At 40.7% G+C, this 21,613-nt stretch overlaps 3 protein-coding genes across 7 annotated transcripts in view; 1 reads left to right on the forward strand and 2 right to left on the reverse strand.

Annotated features, from left to right (window-relative positions):
• Positions 1–18,910, reverse strand: part of LOC124307950 (hemicentin-2-like) — a 297,325-nt gene extending 278,415 nt beyond the window's left edge. The window contains exon 1 of the mRNA XM_046770196.1: positions 18,751–18,910. The gene's annotated coding sequence lies outside the window, so the exon portion shown is untranslated. The remainder of the gene's footprint in view (positions 1–18,750) is intronic.
• LOC124307939 (ankyrin repeat and death domain-containing protein 1A-like) lies at positions 1,598–20,767 on the forward strand. 5 transcript variants are annotated; one of them, XM_046770134.1, is made up of 15 exons: positions 1,603–1,809; positions 8,227–8,522; positions 9,038–9,860; positions 11,108–11,211; positions 11,304–11,402; positions 12,373–12,471; positions 14,329–14,535; positions 16,318–16,515; positions 16,717–16,815; positions 16,981–17,079; positions 17,204–17,302; positions 17,733–17,828; positions 17,927–18,161; positions 18,440–18,580; positions 19,519–20,767. In XM_046770134.1, the coding sequence occupies exons 3-15, from the start codon at positions 9,755–9,757 to the stop codon at positions 19,602–19,604; spliced, it is 1,668 nt and encodes a 555-aa protein (XP_046626090.1). In that variant the 5' UTR covers positions 1,603–1,809; positions 8,227–8,522; positions 9,038–9,754; the 3' UTR covers positions 19,605–20,767. The 5 variants fall into 5 exon arrangements, with proteins under 5 accessions (XP_046626095.1, XP_046626090.1, XP_046626094.1 ...); XM_046770138.1 differs by having other exon boundaries at positions 18,452–18,580; XM_046770137.1 differs by having other exon boundaries at positions 8,227–8,487.
• Positions 20,276–21,613, reverse strand: part of LOC124307940 (heterogeneous nuclear ribonucleoprotein 27C) — a 33,055-nt gene continuing 31,717 nt past the window's right edge. Inside the window, exon 9 of the mRNA XM_046770144.1 lies at positions 20,276–20,472. Coding sequence (XP_046626100.1) covers positions 20,426–20,472 — 47 coding nt within the window. The 3' untranslated portion in view covers positions 20,276–20,425. The remainder of the gene's footprint in view (positions 20,473–21,613) is intronic.

A 21,613-nucleotide genomic window follows, 5' to 3' on the forward strand; every position in this document is an offset into this window, starting at 1 on the left:
TTTATAATTACTAAGCAATAAAGTTGAAGGCGCGATTTCGGCTCGAGTTGAGAATTCGAACGAGTCTGTACACCTCGTGATTTCTTTCAACTTTTTGAATAAATTCCAAATATTTTAGACGGTTGTATTTCGCTCATGATCTCCAGTAACGCAATTGCCAAAGTAAGGTCTTGCGAACCTCATTATTTTTCACACTTCAACAGCCGCAAAACTGTTCAAGTTGGTCTAAGAGTTCGAAACTCTGAAACCGTGACCGACGGAGTCAACCAAAGTTCCATAATTTGAGCTCATCGTGAGCATTCCTGGAATGATTTTTTTCGACAGTGATAATCACAGTATGAAATCGAATAAACTCTGTAGGATTCTCCGATTCATTGTCAGTTTGAGTAGGACAGATACAGGTACAGGTCGATCAGAATGATCGAAGCTATAGTTTCCATATCTCTCAAGAAACTGCTAGAACCTACGGAATTAAAAGTAAATAAATCCTCCTCGAAGTTTCAAAGAACTACAGATTGAGTTTGCTCTCTTTCAACTGCACGGAGGAACTGTACTGAAACTTTACAGCAAGACCGAAGAGGAGCAGCGAGAGTTACGAACTTAAATCGATTGTTGTCTAATTTTCACCGAATAATTACCCGTCCTCGGTCGATTATATATATCAACCTGAAGGCACGGTAAATTGCTGTTACAATAAACAACCGCAGCATCCCTTCTCTGATTTCAAAAATGACGAAGAGTTTTTAATTTCACTGTTTAGACCGCATGTACGTTAAATTCCACAGAATATTTAACCCTTTAAGCCACACATCGGTGCTGAATCAAATTTTATAACAAGATAGTATTTTATGGTTTTTGAGGTCTACGATTACGAATCTGAGACGAAATTTCAAAAATTAAAGATGGAGAATCCAATATGGTTGACGAGAATTTCAAACTTGATCGCATCCAGTCAAAAAGTCTATGCAGGGGGTTTTCGGGTAGCTGATTGAATTTGCCATACAGAATTTTGAAAATCTTATTTCAGATTCGTAAACAACGATCCCATATGGTAATGAATTATTTCTTCAATTTGCACGATTTTCTTCAATCAATTTGTTTCTAACAATATTAATTTACATCGTATCGCAACAATCACTTTCAAGGATTGAAAACCTATTAGTATACTATCAGAAGTAGTAAAAAAAATGACGAAGAATTGTGTTGAAAAGCTTTCTAAGCGTGAAAAATAATTGGATATAAAATAGGCGGTAAGAGTATTTACCACTACGACTCAAAGGATCAACACCGGCAGGTAGAAATGGCGAGGAGGCGTATAAAAACGGCGTAGCGTATAAAGCAAACCTGAACTAGATCACGGTAATACCTCCGTAATTACGTAGCATTCCCTCGACCCTTAGATCCGACACGAACGAATACGAATTGCCGTGGTCAGTGCTACGCCCAGAGGCAGAACGAACCGGAATGCAAAGGGTCGGCGGCCCCCGGGGTACGCCTTGCTTACGCGAATGTTGCGAATGTTACGAATGTTATGAATTATTATTAATACGGCCGAATGTTGCAAGGATTTCGCAGCGGGCGCTACCACCACGTGGCAGCAGCGCACGTATCGACCTCGGGGTTTGTCGGGGGTTCGCGGGGGTCGGCGTCCTCGGGTTGTGGCAGTCGCGCGCTACCCCGCGAACGCTTCGCATCCCCGACGCCCGCCGCAAGCCGCTGAAAAGCTGCCTGTTTTCGAAAGCTCGTTTAACGCGGAGCGGTCAGTGAAGGACGGATCGATCTCCCGCCGACTTTTTCGAGACGTTATAGGTAAGCGATAATCGAAATCACTTTCCAGTTACTTGTCACGGTCACTTTCGTACCGATAAAACGATCACGGACACCGGTTGCTTGTTGCGTTGAAAATCCAGAGCTTATGTTTTTGGTAGCGAAGAAAAGAAGAATCGTGATTTATATCGCACAACGCTGAGATAAATTTCACTTGTCACAGTAACTAGAAAAATTCAGTGAAACAGGTATCGTTAAAAAAAACTGTTTCAATATGAATTTTGCGCTGTCGTCGATCCTTTTTTTTTTTTGGTAATTGCAACGCAAAATCAGTTTCTGAGGTTTACTGTATTTTTTTACTTAAATAAGGCTTTAACGTCAATTTATTGTCGCACAAGCGTTAAATTTTCGCAACAGTTGCAAGAAAATATACTAACAATGATCGTAATGAGAAAGAATAGTAACGGATACTAGACTTTCCGGTAACAGCTAGAAAACTGATTTTCACTTTCTACCTGGAACTATATCTTTCGATTGTGGTAAACAATGAAAATAGTTAAGGACTGAACGGTAACCGGAACAAAAAATTTCTCTCAGTGAACATATTGAAGTATACTGTTATTCATACTTTTATAATGGGTAAAATTTTAGGACAGATTTTTTTACCGCACGAATTATTCGTTTCTACATGTGCGACGGTATATTTAGAGAATTTCATTATCGTTGATTGAATATATTATTGTTGAATCAATTAAGGCAGACATGACTCTGCGAACGTATGGATCAATTATTTCAAACCGCGTTCAACGCGTGACGACTTTTCAATTTCAAGCCTTCAGCGTTCCAGTTTCATGCACGCGAGATATTCCAATTTACGAGAAAATATTATTCACCGTTATACATATATATATATATATGTGTATATATATATATAACGTCAAATTTAATCAAAATTCCTGCTAAATTGTATAGGATGAAAAATGAGGCTTTCACATTAATAATATCAGTAATGAAAGAATTATTCCTGCGTGATCATGAGTCAGAAAAGAAATGAGCTCTCGACATCTTCAAAGGAGGGACTGGCTGCAAGCTTTAATCGCAAAATTCAACGTCAGGATTTGGGCAGTACCAGAGTGCCTCTGGAGAATACACACTATCCGTGATAAATCAAGACGATACATGAATTTCTAAAGTCAAAAGGGTCTGCTCGTGCCGTGGATCAACGTAATTATACAATAAGCCCGCAATTCAGACAGCATAGCATAACATCGACAAACAACCACAGAGTGATAAATTCTGTATCCAGAACAGACATAGAATATAAATTATCTCAGTGTGGGCTTGACAATTGTATATCATTGAAATTAAACGTGATCAATTCAGCAATGGAATTAAAGTTTCGTCCTCAATATTTCGCAAAAAGAGTAAATTGCACATAACTCTTTACTTTTTACTCTTTACTTTACTTTTAACGCAACCACGCGAGGTATTAGGTATCAGTTGGACAGTTTGAAATCATCGTGAAATGGCATAGTTATCTTATCTCGTCCTAGAGGCAACGCGGATTTACGGTACGAATGCGAATTGATATTCTGTCTCGTTCTGTTCATCGAAAGCCGACTGAAATGCCGAAATCAACGTAAATCGCTTTATAACGTCAAGACGACGGCAGTTTATGTCACGAGTAATTCGATTTTCACGGAGTGAAATTGATACCTGTCACGAGATAAAATGATTAAACGGATATTGGAGTGTGAGCGAGCGCTGCACCACGATGAATCGTGCATATCACTCATACGCCAAAGTCAGAAATCCATTTTGCGTGAAACCTCGTTTTCATTTCATTTCAACATTGCACCGAAGCATCAAAGCCTCGTGTATAAGCGTGTGTGTTCACATGCGGGAATACACGCTTTGGTGCACGCTGCAGTAGTGAAAATAAAAATATAGAAATGGAAAAATAGAGAAACGCGGCGAAGTCGCAGCATTGTACGTACGTATGTACGCCGGTATTTTTAGCATCTACTCCGCTCGACGAGTACGCGACAAAACTCAGCATAAGTAAAGCTTAAGCCATGCATGAGGGTGGCACACGAAGCCAGGTGGCAAATCTGCCCATGCAACGACGTTAAGAAAGGTTAGGGTCAACAAAATTGGCAGAATTAACCAGGACTGTCCGACACCAAACCACTCTTGTGTAATGAGATTGTCGCGCGCCGAGATAATCTTGCAATCTTTCGCGAGTATCCGTCACGCCATTTGTCACTTTAGACCGTCTACTTGTACGAACTGCGTTAATTTAAGATTTAAATTTCTCTTTGCATCAACGTCCGTCTGATCGCGAACTCAACATGAGTATAAATAAATTCATGAATATCTGGACGTTGGCGTTTTATATTTTTCATGGTCTAGTGTTTCTTCGGCAAAAACTGGGGCATGAGAAATGCAGTTTTTATATATAAGTACGTTTGCGATGTGAGACCAAGCTGAAATAAAATAATAAACTACGCTCGAAATCACAATGCAAACTTATAATAAAAGGTGCAGTAGGTGTGAATCGTGTGAACATGAACGGCACGATCTCGTGACAATTTTTACACGCAAAAGCGGCAGCTCTTTACTAGACTGGAAGCAGAAATCGACTGTGTATTAGTAACACGGAAAGAATTCCAGTGGCATTTCTCGATTCTGGTATTTGCACCCTCGCAGCGATGTGATTACAGCTGGATTAGTCCGCGACACGTTTTGTCCATAAATATCGAATCGCGGACAGGCTCACTGAGCGAGGGGAAAAAAGTCAAAAGCTATAACATGACGTAGAAGAGCATACTAAAAATGAAAAGTAATGTAAGCTGAACAGCTGGTAGAGAAATGAACGAAAAGAATCAGGCGTTTTACTGGTGCAAAGAAAGCCTTGCGAGATGACGCTTTAATCCTTCATGCCATCCATAAGACGGTTCGAATTTAAACGACTACCAGAGGTATAAGGAACCAAGACCATCGTGTTCGAAGCTACGATACCTTCTCGTTCGAGAGAATCCAACTATGAGAGTTTCTGCCTTCGAATCGGTGGACAGATTCACTGATTTATTTCGTTCAGACTTGCTCTGGGGAAAAAAAAACTCGGAGAAAATGCCGCTTCACGAGCAGATAGCCTATGTAGAAGTCTACTATATACCGCCAAGGCGAAAACAAATTTTCGCGAAAATCTAGAAATACGGTAGAAAGAGGACGCGGTGCCCACGTCGAACGAGTTCGATCGATGTTTGATCCAAGCGAAACGAAGGCCAACTTTTGAAGCACGGATAATTATATATTCACTACAATATACCTACAGCAGTGTTCGTGAAAATTGTTCGCGTGATTTGTGAAAGTTTGCAGACAGTCGTGTTCTCGTATGTCACAGATATGACATATCTCATATAGGTATCTTTAGTGACAGCATTGAACTTCGCAAGACCATTAAGAAATCAGTGCAATATTGGATACTCGCTTCTCTTCTATAGATGTCATTAAAAGTAGGACGAATAGAATAAAAACTATCTGAGTATAGATAGATAATTCATTCCTCCGTTCGATACGCGGTTCTTTTCGTCGGGGTATTTCTTTCGTTGATAAAGCTTCAGCCGACAGCTAAATACCCGGCTGTCAAGGTATGCGTTTAAAAGGTGAAAAACGTAATCTGCAGGCGACTGAGGAAACAAATACCAGAACCACAACAACGTTGCGATTTAATAAAAGGAAACTTTGCTTCAGACACCAGAGGTTGTTTCATGTGTGCATATCCCTTCGAAAACTCTATTTGAATTTCGATCGTATTTCCATGTAAAGAGAAGGTGCAGGGTATGAACCTACTGAGATGTAAAAATTCCGCCCATATTTTATCTTTTACTCCCAAAGATATTTCACCGTGGCCGCGTGGGTGCAGGTTTTATTAACCTTCTTCAACGTAGATGTCTACCCTTATTCCGCCCTGTCTCTGGAGAACTGGGAGAGTTTTTTTTTCTCCATCGTCGCGACTGCCAAACCAAACATCCGTTCTGGGTAACAGGCAACAGTGCCGTGGCTTTTGTTTTTACTGAAACAAGTTGGTTGTTGGACGGAAAATAAAACAAAGATAAACCAACTTGCCATTAAAACGCAACGAGTAAATCCCATCGAAATTTCAATGAGAGAAATCAGATTCTTTTGGGGATCTTCGTCCGACGTGTCTTATTACCTCGCACCGTAATCCGAGCAGAAAAGGGTTTCCGAATTAGTCCGAAACGACGTAAGGGAATCCGAGAATCAGAGCTCTCTAGCGTGTCTAATTAACGAGCAAGCGTGTCCAACGTCTCTGGTATGGCAAAAAAATTCTTTGTCCCGCACGCAAGTCGCTATATGTTGTAAATATAGTTACCATCGATAGCTCGGACGAGGTTCGTGTTCAAAGTAACGATCACTGCTGTTGTCAAAACACCCGATCTCAAACCATGAGCCGTGCTGCGGACCCTGTGCGAATGATAAAATAAAAAGAAGCCGACTTGGTTGACTATTCTCGACACGGCAGGGCTCTACAACGCCTAATTACTTTGAGTGATAAAAGTGCACGGCGTCGGTTAGACAAAGGATTCAAGTTTCGGGTTGGAAAAGTACGGTACCTATTGCAAAGACACAAAGACGAAGTCAGGTCAAATCTTCCGTTTCCAAGAATTGAAAGCATGAGCGGAACCTTCGTCGCAATTCCCTTTACGGAGAGGAGCCTGGACGATTCTCGATGGAGTTTGCGTCGAGTATAGAATACTGATGCCGTAACGCAAATGGAATTGCTCGCAATATCACGAACGTGCACGCGGTTGTGGGCCGATATGCGATCCGACACAACTACCGACCCAAGCCAGCCGAAAACAACGGAGTTGGAAGTTCACCAGGCGTTTATATCGACCTCGAGCAGGTGTGGGACAAGCGACCCCGCCCTGGTGCTCGTTGGCGCAACACCGGACACCCCGACGGATGACTGGGTCGTCAATTCGATATGTCAGAGCCGCTTTTGAACTTGCCTCAAATACCAGGCATTGAGGACTTTACCCAATTAAATTATATCACGGTGATTTAGACCAACGACCCCGCTCATCGTACCGATCACCTACACTTCGTTGCTCTTAAAATATGCGGATACCCTTTTAGTCGATTCGTTTGTTCGTTTTTTCACCCATGATCGATGCTTGTTTTGTCGAATATGTGTAGCGCGTACAATATCACGTATATTGTATAATTTACCAGGGCTCGAAGTCCAAAAGAATTTAACAGTTGTGCAGTGGTTCGTTTCACCGGTGATTTAAAGTAACGATCAAGTACAACGCAAGTTCAAATTTGGGTTACTTGGAGGCAAATATACTCTCTTCACCCCTTATCAAGGTACAAAAATAGAACTTCAGCAAGGACTTTTAGGAATCAGTGAACAACACCATAATTTCCCTTTTATAATATTTTCCGAGTGACAATTATTGATTAGATACTAACGTTCAGCCTCGCAACAGCTTCGGGCATGCTGTAAATTCATGTATATGTATGTACGTGCAATTATTGTCCTAGAATTTGCAGGAATATTCATGTAATAAATGTGTTTGCTTTTCATCACGAAGGATCGAATGTCGCCAGATTTACATCTTCGTAAGAATTAGCGTGATATCTGCATATTCATCGTATTGAGGATAAGGAGAATACACAGTTGATGAGTACACTCGTGACTACACACTGTGTATATACTTGATTCCAGTCCTCATTCGTTACAGGATCTGTAAAACCTAACTTTTTGAAAATGGGTGAAAAGCACTCGATTTACGAAACTTTATCACAAGTTCGAATTTTAGACTAATCAATAAATTACAGTGTTTCACCGACGCGCGACGTGTCCCCCGAAAGCATAGTGATTATTTGACGTAAAAAAACGAGAAGCAAAAAAGTATAAATAACGAAGGGGCATCGAAATTTTGTTAGTTAATTTTGAATCACGATTATGGCTTTAAAATGTTTGAATTTTTACGCGTATAAGCAGCCCAGGGTAGCATAATAACGACCCTGCGCAGCAGCGCGGCTTCGTCCGTCGGATGTACATGGATATTAAATCCTTTTTTGGTAGGTCTTGTTAAACTGAGAACTGTAACCACATGAAGTTATCCGTCTAAACCATCTTCTCGCTATCAAGCAAGAGATACCAAACGGATACGACAATCTGGGACGAATCTTGAATAAAAAAAATCTCTAGTCCGAACACAATACCGTAGGGATTACGGGCAAACACTTATCATGCGTATAATATCCCACCGAACACGTTGCGCAAGCTTAATTTCAAGATTCGGGCACCGCATGTATGTACCTACGTCTACGTTACTTGATCAGAACATGAGGGGAAAAAATGTAAAGATACACACATAAGGGTTGGTGATTACAGAGAGCTAAGAGAAAACATCTTTCTAGGATTATACAGTTACTCAAACTCATAAGACGGCGCACTGGAGCAAGGACGAAGAAACGGAAACGGGAAACAGCAGGACCTGTCGTTCCTTGTGATCCCCTTATAGTCAAAGTGCTGCATATTGATCCCGCTATTTCCGGAGAGAATTCGCAGTCAAGATCTCGGCCAGGTTGACAGACCGGTTATAGCGGGTTGTACTTACTGATTCTTTGTACGATATACGATTGCCGCATCCTCTGAGACATTAGACCGATACTGAAAGGGTATCTTGTCGCCACAGAATTCAGACAGTAGAGGAGTACGATAACACCTTAAATGATCCTACGTGACGTGACGCACTGTAATACATCGAGAAAAATCATATGGTTCTGATATCTCAATCTAAATTAACGGATGATGGGGAGGAGAGAAATTGAATTAGGCACTTTGCGGAGTAAGATTATAGAAGTGAGATACCAGGGATAAAACTTTCGCGCACTGGTGTCCAAAATCGGCCTCAACCACGAAGAACGATTCTCGTTTTTTCCTAAATTGAAATTTGGCTATCTTAACTTTATACCACGCCACAGTGAAAACAACGTATCTGCTTGCATTGTTATTCCGCTAAAATCCAGTGTCAACTCTCGGTACGTGTATAATTTTCCAAGCCGAAGGGGGTTGAAAAGTTTTTTTTCAAAGAGTAACGTTCGCCCCGTCACGCACAATCACGTCAGATGCGAAAACTTCTTTTTCGTTAGACGGATTTAATACCTCGAAACAATATATCCGAAAATATCTTTCCAAAGATTTACAGTATGTTTTTTATCCGTACAGGTCACCCCAAGTGCAATCTGCTAAGGTAAATGGAGTAATCTACGAGAGAGGTTACATCTGAGCACAGAAAGGACAAAACTCGGAGGAATACTGTTCCGAGGAAGCAGCAGATTGCTCGAGTGCTATTAGCGACGCAGTAGCTGTGAATTTACGGAGGAGGTTCACTGAAAAAACATCACCGAGTGGTAGATAATCGAATTTAAATCACACTTAGGGGCTGGAAATTCATTAGTAAAAGATGAAAAACACGTGAGGCACAAGATGAAGGAAAGCTGAGAGTAACTAGCTGCTGTAGGTCGGAAAAGATTCCTTTTCATATTTAAAGAGGGTGAAGAATAACGGAACTGAAAAAGACATGGTATATTAAAGTGCACAATCTGACAAGGATGAAAAGCAAATTGAAAATTGCATAAAATATCGTCTACGGTTTACATTGTCCAGGATAAGTAGAAAACAGGAAATGAGAGTGTAATATTTATAGCAGAGCAAAGGATGCCACCGGTAATCAATTTTTCTTCCGAAAGATAGTGGAATATCTTTGAAATTCTTCATTTCAACACTTCTTCCGATTTCCATATGTATTATACTACGAAAATGGGTTATAAACGATTCAATTCCGTTATCGGATTTCGATTATCGTGCATATTTCATCTATATCTACGTATGCCGAAAGCCTACCTCTGATTAAAGGAAATGTAGTTACGAAAAAGCTTCATAATGACGGACAACGAAGACCTGAAAATGACAAAATCTAAAATCCCGCCTCCTCTCAACTTGTCGGAAGCGTTGGAAGACGAGGTGCTGAATCACAAGACTGCTAGAAGTAAGTCAATCATTCCAAATATCACTAAATAACTGCCAATTGATTTAATTATGGACGTAGATATCTCAAAGGCAGCGGAATAATCAGGTATTAATTATTTCTCAAACGAAACATCACATCGACATTCTTCGAATATGAATGGAAGACGAAAAAAAAATCACTCCACATTATAGGATTATCAAATTCGATTATTTGCTTTAACCGTCATCACTAGTATCCGAATCTTTGAATTGGTGTGATTTTCGACGTTCATTACGGAGCGAGTTGACCGCATTCCAAACATAAAAACGGCTGGTTCTTAAATTTCTGACAATTAGACAAAAGGGGAGTGCCGAGGACCGAGCCAGAAGAAGTAGATAGTTATTAGTATAACACTCGGATAAAAAATTGAAAGAAATATTGCGACGAACAATAATTATAAGAACTTTGATTGCGACAATTATAATCTGCAAAACCCCTTCGCCTGTCATTAGTCGCTCACTTGTATCATACCACTAATCTCGGAAGGATAAAAAGCTTCAAACAACCCCTATAAAAAAGAAACTTGCGCGACGCGGTGCGTTGAATCTCAGCAGATTTAGTCAATTGTCCGAGGGATGCTCTGCTGGAGCTTAAGCTCTAAAGCACACAACACGAGTCGGGAAATTAAAGGTGTCGCGTAACGGCGGTAAACGCGGTGTCAAAAAAAAAAAAAAAAACGGAGAAACCGTGCAGAAAAAACAAATTATACCGTAGAATCATTTGTCGCTGTAGACATGCTGAGCTCGGGATAAAAACTACATTCGTTGTTAAAAGTCCACGTGCCTGTGTTATTATTATTATTTTTCTAACGAAAGATAAACCGAAATATTACCAAATCTGCGGTTACATACAGTGTTATTTTAGAAAAATTGAAGACAAGTCGCAGCTACGGAGAATAATGTAAAAATGTGTAAAAATTCAGCGGTTACCTCCTGTTCAAATACTGTAGTTACATCATTCTCACTTATACCCTCGACTCTCTGAGATAATGCGACGTTTATTATATCAGAATTAGACGTAATGGCGTACAACATAGACCTGATCGCAGGTCCTCAGTTAACTTTCCTCGCTTAAACACCCGATATATGCGATGTAGGTTAACCGAAATCCAGGTCTTATCCGTTTCTGATCGTCGCGTGTCAGGAAAGGTTTTCACCCCAGATAGATAACTTTCTTTTTATAAATGCGGAGGTGAAAATAACTCACGGTCGAGCAATGAATTTCAGTACTCAAGAACGACCTGCTTCTACACGAAGCTGTGATAAAGAACGAAACCGACAGCGTTCGAAAGGTGCTCAAAGAAACTGTTGACGTAGATTCGAGAAACAACGTGAGTATGACGATCCGCAAATTTATTGACTCACTAGGTGATCCAACGCTGTGATTGATCACTTGTACACGCGTGATATTTTTATTTCACAGTATGGACGGGCACCAATTCACTGGGCTGCGTCGAAAGGGAACACAGAGATCATTGAGATGCTGATACAGGCGAAATGCGACATCGAAGCGAGAGACAAGGTAGGCGTACTAAATCAAGAGGGTAATCAAATCTGTAACACTTCCTTAGAAATAAATGAAATTCTACTTTAATCAGACGCCCCGGAAACGACTCTGCGTTAAGTCGAGTCGACCCGGTTTAGTAAACGAAAGAATCTAGCGATGTTCCTGGGTGCTTGAAATATCGAAAGGTATTCACCCCTGAAAGAAATGCCTTTTCCCTTTTCCAGTTGAACCTCGGGGTCAAGTGTTGGGAGTATATACGGGTTACACGGGACACGTGTGGATACGAATTTTTTTTTTACCGTGAAGTGAGGTTAAACTTTATCCAATTTCTTTGATGCGTAGCGAGGCGACGCCTCCTCGAGGCGTGACGATATTTTACGTTTTCATTGCGTACCTCAAGTCCGTACATTGTGCGTTCCGAAAATATCATATGTTTACGACCTAATATACCGTTGTGCAGGTAGAAATTAAGCGCCTGATTTATACCTGTAATGATTTTAGCTCTCCTTATTCTCCATATATTGTCTTTGGAAATTGGTTATTTATCTATTTGTGGATACGGTGTGACTATGCGCTAGATTTTCATTAATGAAATTACGCAGGACGCGAAAACTATCTTCCACTTGTTTCCTGCTCGCGGAAATGGCATCCACGAAAATTAACGAAGACCACGAAAGAAAGACTTTTTTCATTTATCTGTATAAAACAGGAGGCTGTACGAATGCGGAACTCGTTAGAGTGAAATCAGGGCAAACGATCCGTTTCAGGCATTTACCTTTTCCGTTCTTCCATTTAAACATCGAGCTACATGTGAAAAATACTCGAGCCACACTCACCCAATCAACAATTCCGATCAATAACTAGATTCGGCAATTTCCACGGCATTCCATAAAAAAAATTCTCGACAAGACGTTAAGCACCAAGTTACACAAATGACGTCTCAAAACAATCACGTTTGCTAGATAAATCTCGTTTTCTATTTCAGTTTGGTATGCGGCCATTGCACATGGCGGCTTGGCACGGCCACCAGGAAGCAGTAAAAATGTTAATCAATGCCGGCGCGAATGTAACAGCAGTTAACAAGGTAGGAGGAATTACGAAAAATATCAAATATCACCTAAGCCGGTTGGAATTGCAAGCTTCGGTGGTGATTTCAGCCCATTTCATGCTTCGAAACGGGCAACGGAACAATAAATTAACAATACGCAATAGACATCAGCAAATACTAAATAATAATAAATCCCATCACTGTCGATTTCCCTAAATTAATAAATTATGAAGGATAAGCTTTAATCTTGAATCCCTTTGACGAGCACTTTGCAGATATAAATTCCGCACGATCTCAACCGCTACGACAGTAACGAACCGACTGTGACGAGCAAATGTCTCATTGTCAGTGGCAAGTCGACGTAACACGAGTGACGAGACAGACAGATATTTAATTTGGAGAAACCGACGTAATAAGATGCCAGTCGCTTTTTCTACTCCCCTTTATCCGAGCTGTTCTCTTGGACTGCCTGCACGATGCCCGAAGATTGCGTTCAAGCATAGCGAAGACAGCAAAGAAAAGTCATTGGTTGGACGAGACATTTTTTTGAGAGAGCCACCGTAGCCTGTAGGTTTAATTTACGACTTTCTAACTGTACTTGACTCAAAAAACTGGATATTTAGTTCGGTACCAACTTGGTCTCTACGTCATTCACCTGTTTTCAACGCGATTCTGTCGTTAGTAGATTTATCGTAACTTCCAATCGATATAACGTATAAGATACCGCAATGAAGGGTAGGTAGATGTATATCAAATGTACAGGTATACTGGCAATGCATTAGAAATGTGGAGAATTTTAATGAGGTACCTTAATTTACAGCCCCGAGTCGGAAGCTCGTTGATTGTAATGGATTGTTCCACCACAATTCTGCAGCGGTATCAAGGGTTAAATATAATAACTCAAGTTCGCGGTTTTATACGCAACTAATTATCAAATTTGTTTTGTCGACACAGCTCGGTAGTTCGTTCAGGCCACCCTTTCATTCGACCGTCCGCCGCCCGTGTATTCCCGATAATTGCGGTGATCAACCTTTTCCGCAGAGACTAAAGAAAAGTATAAAACCCCAGTGAACGGGTGGTCCGTTTGTTTTCTCGACTTCATCCCTCGCGACTGTTTCTTCGCACTCGGTATTCTTCAGCTCCATACGGAGAGCTGACCCAGATTGTCCAAAGGATGTGGAAACAGGCTACAAGCGGTTAACCGTTTTTGAACCTCGGTGCTGCAGCTGGTCACCACGCCGCAGCACAGCACAGCTTCCGGAAAATCGATTTCCTGACTATAAATTTGCCTACGATTCCGTACATTCCCTTTATCAGAAAATCTATAATAATAGTACAGAATTGAGGGCGGTGCGGAAGATGATCCGAAACTAGGAGGACACGAGGTACGGGAAAGTTATCCGAGTATAACATTGTCCGCGTGGTCTACTCGTTTCTTATTTACCTCAGGTCTCCGGTTCGTTTCGCTCCGTGCAGCCATTGTTACTTTTTTAACGATCTCCTGAGGGGTAAGACGGGAACGAGTCCAGAATGAATTCTTTGATAAACGACAAGTCGGACGGTGATTTTTCTTTCATCATTTATTCCTAAGGTAGAAAGGTCATTTTTTACCTCCGACGATCAGTCTATAGACAAAGAGCGCGGTTATTATAAGATCGTTTTCAATATTGCAGAGAATTAATCGTTCACAAACACGTTCGCCGTGTATACCGCCATAAATTGTACGTTGAACTTGGCGAACGAGATGAATTGCCGTTACGCGATATCCGTCAACCTTGTCAATTTCCAAGTCCCTGAGTGCTCGTCAATTGTTCCTTCCCTCGTCCCTCGAATCAAAGTAACCGGGTAGTCGTATATCACTGCAGGGTGATAAACACGTTTGCCTCTTTAAAGAAACACTACACCCTGCTGATGTGCGGCGCACGAGGCAACAGCGTGGGTGTCGTCGAGTACCTCGCCGAGGCTGTCGAATCGCTGAACGGAGAAGCAACCGACTGCACAGGAGCCACAGCCCTTCATCATGCGGCCCTCGCTGGAAATCCAGCAGTCATCACAGCCCTGGCCAATGTTCCGGGCGTCAAGTTGTCCGCGACAGACAAGGCATGTATCCCCGTTTACGTCTATATTCGATCACGGGATGAATGCCACCCTCGAAACCGACGATCGCAAACGGGAAATTGAATCCGCATTTTTCACCGCGCGATATTGATGGCTAGTTTTTTTCCTCTACACATATTATTCTCCTCAAACATTGCACGGAGAGTTTAGGGATAAGTTAGGAAGACGCGAGGTATTTTCAGATAGAGGTCAAAACGGTTTTCCGTGTACTATATTCTTTTTTTTCGACTTTTCTACTCGAGAGTAAAAATAAATTGCAAGGTGTTGAAGTATAAAGCGCAAAATTCAAGCCGAGCCCCCGTTTCAAATATTTGCCTATATTCTTATGCCCATTTTAATTTAAACCAACAGACAGTGTAAATGTTTCCTCGAGTGTCTATAAATTCAGATACTCGAGGCAGAAATACAGCTCGGGAAATGTAGCATTTATCAGACCGAATAAAGTTTACGTTACAATTTGTCGATTCCCGTAGAATTAACGACAGGAATAAAAGAGTCCAAATTAATTAAGATCTTTCTTCGCGTAATCTACTCCGCAATTGTTGGCGAAGGAAAAGCTAAAACTTTAAAAACGCCGCATCTTTGTGAAGAAACACAGTCCAACCTTGCTCTTTAAGAATACGAGTATCTACTGCTACTGTTACAGAGAGCTCCGAGTCGGACCCGACTAGTTTCTCGCTTTATTCTTTTAATGGTGTAGAACTCTTTGAACCTTACGTAACTCGAGGAAAGTAAAAACATCAGAGAAGAATACTGTATTGAATATTCCAAGGAGCGACGATATCGACGTCGATAACGCGGCGCCATTCGCAAAGTATACATCAATACAAGGCTTGTAAGAAAAAAATTACCGGACCGATTTTCAGAGGTATTGAATTTTTTTTCAATTAGTTTTTACACACTATATGTATTTCAGGCTATTAATTAAATACCGGACGTGGGTCGAATTAAGTTTCGCGAGCTGTCCGCGAATCTCTGATGTAGTAAGTGTACCTTTTGATACGTGGTTCTATTAAACTGGCAAAGTTTTTTGAAAACTTTTCTAATTTTCTGCAGAAATTCGTAATACGATCCAGACTCGCAGCGAGAGCAGACGGCACTGCGAGGCAGGCAACAATGTGGAACGAAGCACATTGCGAGTCTGATATTTAACCCCAGGCAATACACAGACGCGATCATAGCAACTTTGCATACAACGATATCAAGCTTCACTGCGTATAACTTGGACTAAAATAACGCGTCGGCGAAGCTTTTGATCTCGGATGAAAGCTCGTATACTGCGCCAACGCGCCTCCGCGAAACTTCTAATCATCTACAGTATCCTATTCAGAATTCGATTAACTTTCCGACGAAATTAACTAGTAACAAAGGCAGAAACCGGTGATGAGAAAGAGAATGACTCGTCCGTCGCGACACGTGTGGACCCTCGTAAAACGAATAACACCGTTATACTTGAGAGAAAGCTGTCGAAACTTTGAACATTGGATAGCTTAACGTCCCATTGACCAGTAAAATAAGAGGAAAAGTTCTCTCCAATATCAGATCCCCTGTGTTTTTCTTTATTTTCCACGAGCCAAATCGACTGTGCTAAGAGCTTCCAAAATATAGTACGTAAAGTAAACGCGATCAAACTTGATGCTTGAACCTTTGATTTGTCGATCTCCCGCGACTGAGGACGGAGCAGAACGTCGTCTTAGAATTTATCCCCCGACCGACGTCAAAAATGATAAGAAAGACACGAAATTGAAGCGAAAAATTTTTCAGAAAGGTCAGACGGCGATGCACTGCGCTTGTGCGGAGGGTCACCTCGAGGCGGTCGAGGTTTTTATCGGCCTCGGGGCAAACCTGGACGCAAAGGACAACGAGGGCAATACCCCTCTGCACGTAGCGACCCTTACCAGGCACACGAGTATCGCCCAACTACTTCTGCGTATGGGCGCGAGTACGGAGCTTCGGGACGAGGTAATTTTCCTCGTTCCACACACGGTAATGTCGCATAGAAGGTTGCCGCGTGCCTTGGGTGATATTCCTCGTTGGTGTCGGGAGGGTGAAACGGGGAGAGCAGTTGGATGTTAGCGTGTAACGAAGCTCATTATTCGCAACCCATTTCGCTAGTTAAATACCATTTACGTCATTAACGTGATACCTTTTTTTACTTGTCAGTCAGGAATGACCGCCCTGCACGTCGCGGCGAGTCAGGGATGCAAGGGAATTCTCGAGGCCATTGTTCAGCAGGGTGTTGCGCTTGACAAGCAGTGCAAGGTACGTTGGATGTCATTCTCATGGATGTTTATGGTCAAGGAAGCTCTTTGGTACTACTCGTATTTGATTAAAGCGACAGGACAGAGATTTTCGCGTCGAATCTACTCCAATTGCCTACCGGTTTATCTCAATTCTGCATTCGTCTGATCACTGTTCAAATTATAGAACGGAAATACTCCCCTGCACATGGCTTGTGAGAACAACGAAGTTGACACGGTCGAAATACTGATCAACAAAGGAGCAGACTTGAACTGCCTCAACTCTGTAAGTTCTTTTCGCGTTTTTCTCATCATACTGAAAACAATAAATACTTCGGTAATTTTGTCCAGATCTACGTTATAAGAGAAAAATTACGCAATATTTTTTTTTTGACCCATTTTACTCGCAGAGACTGCAGTCGCCGATTCACATTGCCGCGGAAATGGGACACACCGATATCTGCAAACTGTTATTAGCAGCTGGAGCTAATATCGAACAACGCGAACAGGTAAGCTTCTACCCTGTTACCTGAGCCGTAAAATTGCTAAGCGACAATGTCGACTAAAGCGTAAATTCGCAAAAACGAATAACCGCGGGCCATTTCATTTTTTGCGGCATATAAACAAGAATTTAAAATTATCATGACAAAGATTTTCCGCTAATATTTTTCATTCATTTTCCTAATTTTATTTTTAATAATAATATCCAGTTGAAATGTTTTAGCTGCGCACCTGTCACACGCCTGTATTGAAAAAGTTCAAAGAGTAGCTCTTGGTCTGTTTTTCTTTTTTTTTTTTGTAATTCAACGAACCAACAATGTTTACGTAAAGATCCCACCCTAAATCGATTTTGCACCCGGAGTGATTCCCTTGTAAGAATACCGGCTGTGTAAACAGCAGCGATCAATTTTGAGGGAATTTCCGCCCTCTTTTTTTCAGGGAGGAAAAACGCCCCTATACATCGCAGCACGAGGCAGTTTTACAGCGATCGTGGACATGATAATTAGAACTGCTAGATTAGATTATCCGACCCCGGTGAGTTCTCGAATATACATAAAGTTTATAATCAAGTTGCAAGTTTACTTAGGGAATTCTATACGAGCACCGTACCTATACATACGCCTACGACTTAGGAGGATTCCAATTCCGACAAGGAAGTTCGCGAATTAACCCCGGCGAGAAGACGCTGGCGAGAAGAATCCCGAGGCGGAAGTGTATCAAGTGCGAGCGCCAATCTCCCTGAAAGACTCAGGTCCATTCTGTGGAGATTAGCGTACAAACAACTCGCGCCGCCTGATTGGAAGAAGCTCGCGTTGCACTGGGCTTTCACTCACGAACAAATCAGAGCCATCGAACATCAGTACACAGGTAACTCCCTAGGATTACGAAAAACTCGACGCGTGCGTAAACTTGCGATTGCGAAACTCAGAAAAATGCTCAAATCGGCCGAGCCGTGAATCTTACGGCGTACGATGATACACGTGCTCGATATCGGAATTCCGGGGATATTTCGAGGTGAATGAAGAGGAATGAGGAATCGAGATTTTGCTACGAACGTTGAAGAATTTTGCAAACTTTTTCCTCTTCATTGATTACCCTGCATCACTCACGGTCTCGGGACAGCGTTACGAAACGATTTACCCTAGAATCGATCGCAGGTCCGTCGAGCTTCAAGGAACACGGCTTTCGGATGTTGTTGATATGGGCGTCAGGTTTGCATCCTGAAGTAAACCTCGTCAAGGAATTATACGAAGCTTTATCAGCCATCGACAAAAAATCTATCGCCGGTAAGTAGCGAACAATTTTCGGCAAAAAAAAGTTCAAGTTAAACACAACGACAACAGCGGGTCACAAACACAACGACAACTACTATTATTTGCTACTATTTGCTCGACGAAATATAAAATCCGTTAACCTTCGCCGCGGTGTAAATAAGAAATGTTTATTTCATTCTTACCTTGCACACCCAAACACGATCGCTCTACTCGATGCTCCGAAATCAAAACAATTCACGAACCACTCGATTTCACGTTAGCAATAGTAATTCACTTCACTGCGTAGCACCGCGCGCGACGAGAGCACAAAACCGACTGACACAACTGGCAATACATAGTTTCGTATTTCTGATAGCGCTCAAGTTTTCGCGTTTGCCGATGTAACGTACAACCGGTGTGGAATCATGCTATAGACACTTACAATGAGACGTGGCGACGCGTTTAGGATACACTAACGTTGCATCTTGATTCACTCCGTGCGTCAAGTTGACAAATATTCATAGTCGAATGAAACTATCGAGTCATTGAAATGCAATTATTCTATTCGTTTCTTTGTAACTGTCATAATTCGTTATCAATTATATATAATCAATTATAATCGAATTATAGAAACGTAATTGGATTTAAAGTTATTTGTTTAAAATAACGTACATTATTCTGAACATGTGACTTATCAAAAAACCTGACATTTATCCGAAATAAATCGGTAGGTCGTTATGTGCAGATTATACGGTGAAAATATACAGTATCGTCACTGCAAACGAAACACCGTTTTAAAATATTTCAACTATTTGTATTATCTCAAAACAGAGAATGAGAATTTGTTTGCGTTGTTGTTTGTTTCCGATCTGTGAAGTTATTTTTTTTTTAAATGCTAAAAATACAATTTTAATGTTCTGTCACGTGTCAGTATACCTCATAGAGCTAATTTTTTTTTTCAAATTTCTTAGATGCGATGCGTAAGAGACTGGATAAGGAAAGCGAGAGCAAGTCTAAATCGAACAAACGTCGCTGTCACAAGTGTACAATAACATGAGCTCGCCTAGTTCGGAACATCGAGAGGTTAAAATATTGCCATTGCGTAGTTACATCAAGCGTGATTTTCTGAAAGGATAATCGTTGTCAACGATAAAGCCCCGCTTGATAAATTAATGAAATGAAATCAGATTGAAAGGGATTAACCCGCTTTCGGCTGTTTTAAAAATTATACATCGCAGCTGGTACTCAGCATTGAATGAGGAAAACACGAAGCGAGCTTTGGTCAAATTTCGTTATTCGTGCTTTCTCGTTGTGCTCACAATCGGTAGAATAAAGTTGGAAGATATCGTGTGGCTTCCAATCCGTGAGACCTCCTCTGATACAACATACAGCTATGTGTAGGTAACCGTGTACTCGTGAGAAAAATTCATCTTTCACACATCATCTGCTTTAGCGTGGCGAAGACGTCTTTGCCATTTAGGTCAAGCAAGACAAATCTTAATGCATAGCACTGATAAATGAAATATTGACGAAACGTTAAAAGAGAGATAGATTTTCTCCTCCAATAATTAAGTTGCTGATCCTAAAGATGCGTGATTTACATTTGATTATTCAAATCCATAGATAGTAATTAGGATTTAGGATAGTAACCATTAATCAGATACCAAATAGGTGGACAAAGCCAAGCCGTACAAGATGAACCCAAGACAATCTCCCTAAATCAAAGAGTTACCGGACGAATTGATATAATATACATACATATATCTATATATATCTATAAGCTGTAGTGCAATGTCTATATGTATAGAAATATATGAGGCTCGTTTGCAACGAGTGCCTTTCCATTAATTTTTTGCATAAGCTTTTGTAACGTCCAAGTCAGTCTGTGTACCTTCCTTCGTCAAGCACACCGTATCCGGCCATCTCTATAATCATCAATATTATACATTATATACATATATGTATATGTCAAGTGCATAGATAAACCAATGATTAATATAATATAAATTCTAATGAACTTCGCGAGTAATCTGAAGTATAGAAATCTATCCAAGTCTACCGTACAAAATATACATTATACAATGACAATGAATTTATACATATTATATATGATATACTATACTTTCGCGATCACTCTATATAGTAGCTCAGTAAACTATATCGATTTATAAATGTACATATCTTTTATTGATGTAAAAATAAATTCTCATCATTTTATCGTAGCCTTACTGAACCTCTTTTCAATCCACAGCTCATGCACTCGTGAAAATGATTATGTACGTATCGAAACTAGAACACCTTTAATGATTGCATCCATGCTGCAAAAGGTATTCCGATCGCGAAGTCACGATGCCGCAAAACTCGTTGAATTCGACGGATAATTTCAAGATTCAAGATAGAGAAAGAAAGAAGAGATATCGAATTACAGCAATTTGCGTCGGCTAAGATCACAAGTTGAATAGAAATCAGAGCTCGAAATTAATTCGACAAAGAACATGTGTCTGAAAAAATGACTACTTTTGTCAATTTCTATTAAAATTTGAGTATTCTTCCATCGTGGAGATTCTCTTAAGCTTAAGCGCTAATAATTTAATTAATTTCCTTCTTTATCGAATTATATTATAACAAAATAATTACGATAACAATCATTATGTAAGGTATTATTCGATTAAAGCAGTAATTGCGAGGCGCGACACGCAAGTTAAGTGCTATACCTATACTTCGATTCCATAACAGTGTAAACACATTTCACTCACAATTAGCGCGAAAAGAGAAGAAATTCAACATTTCTTTTTGTTTCATTTCAATTTCATGAAACTTCTTGGCGTTGTGCTTCGTGTTGACACGTCAAATTTACTCGAATATCGTGCTTTTCGCAACTTGACTCAGGAAAGTTCAACGAGTCGCATTCGACTCGTTGAAGAACGATCGCTTCTATGGAAATCAGTTCTACAACGCAAATGTTCTACAGAGTATGTTCTAAAAAATCGTTTGTACAAAAATATTTTTCTACAGAATATTTTCCTACAGAAAGGGATTCATGATTCACATTAGAAATAAACATGC

The sequence above is a fragment of the Neodiprion virginianus genome, chromosome 6, assembly GCF_021901495.1.
Source record: "Neodiprion virginianus isolate iyNeoVirg1 chromosome 6, iyNeoVirg1.1, whole genome shotgun sequence".
Lineage (NCBI taxonomy): Eukaryota > Metazoa > Arthropoda > Insecta > Hymenoptera > Diprionidae > Neodiprion > Neodiprion virginianus.

Bases quoted from the DNA above. Each gene is read 5' to 3' on its own strand.
- LOC124307939 (XM_046770134.1), top strand. From the start codon at position 9,755: ATGACGGACAACGAAGACCTGAAAATGACAAAATCTAAAATCCCGCCT. The intron at 12,472-14,328 runs GTAGGAGGAATT...GCCTCTTTAAAG, and splicing joins ATGTAACAGCAGTTAACAAG to AAACACTACACCCTGCTGAT. The intron at 14,536-16,317 runs GCATGTATCCCC...AAAATTTTTCAG, and splicing joins AGTTGTCCGCGACAGACAAG to AAAGGTCAGACGGCGATGCA.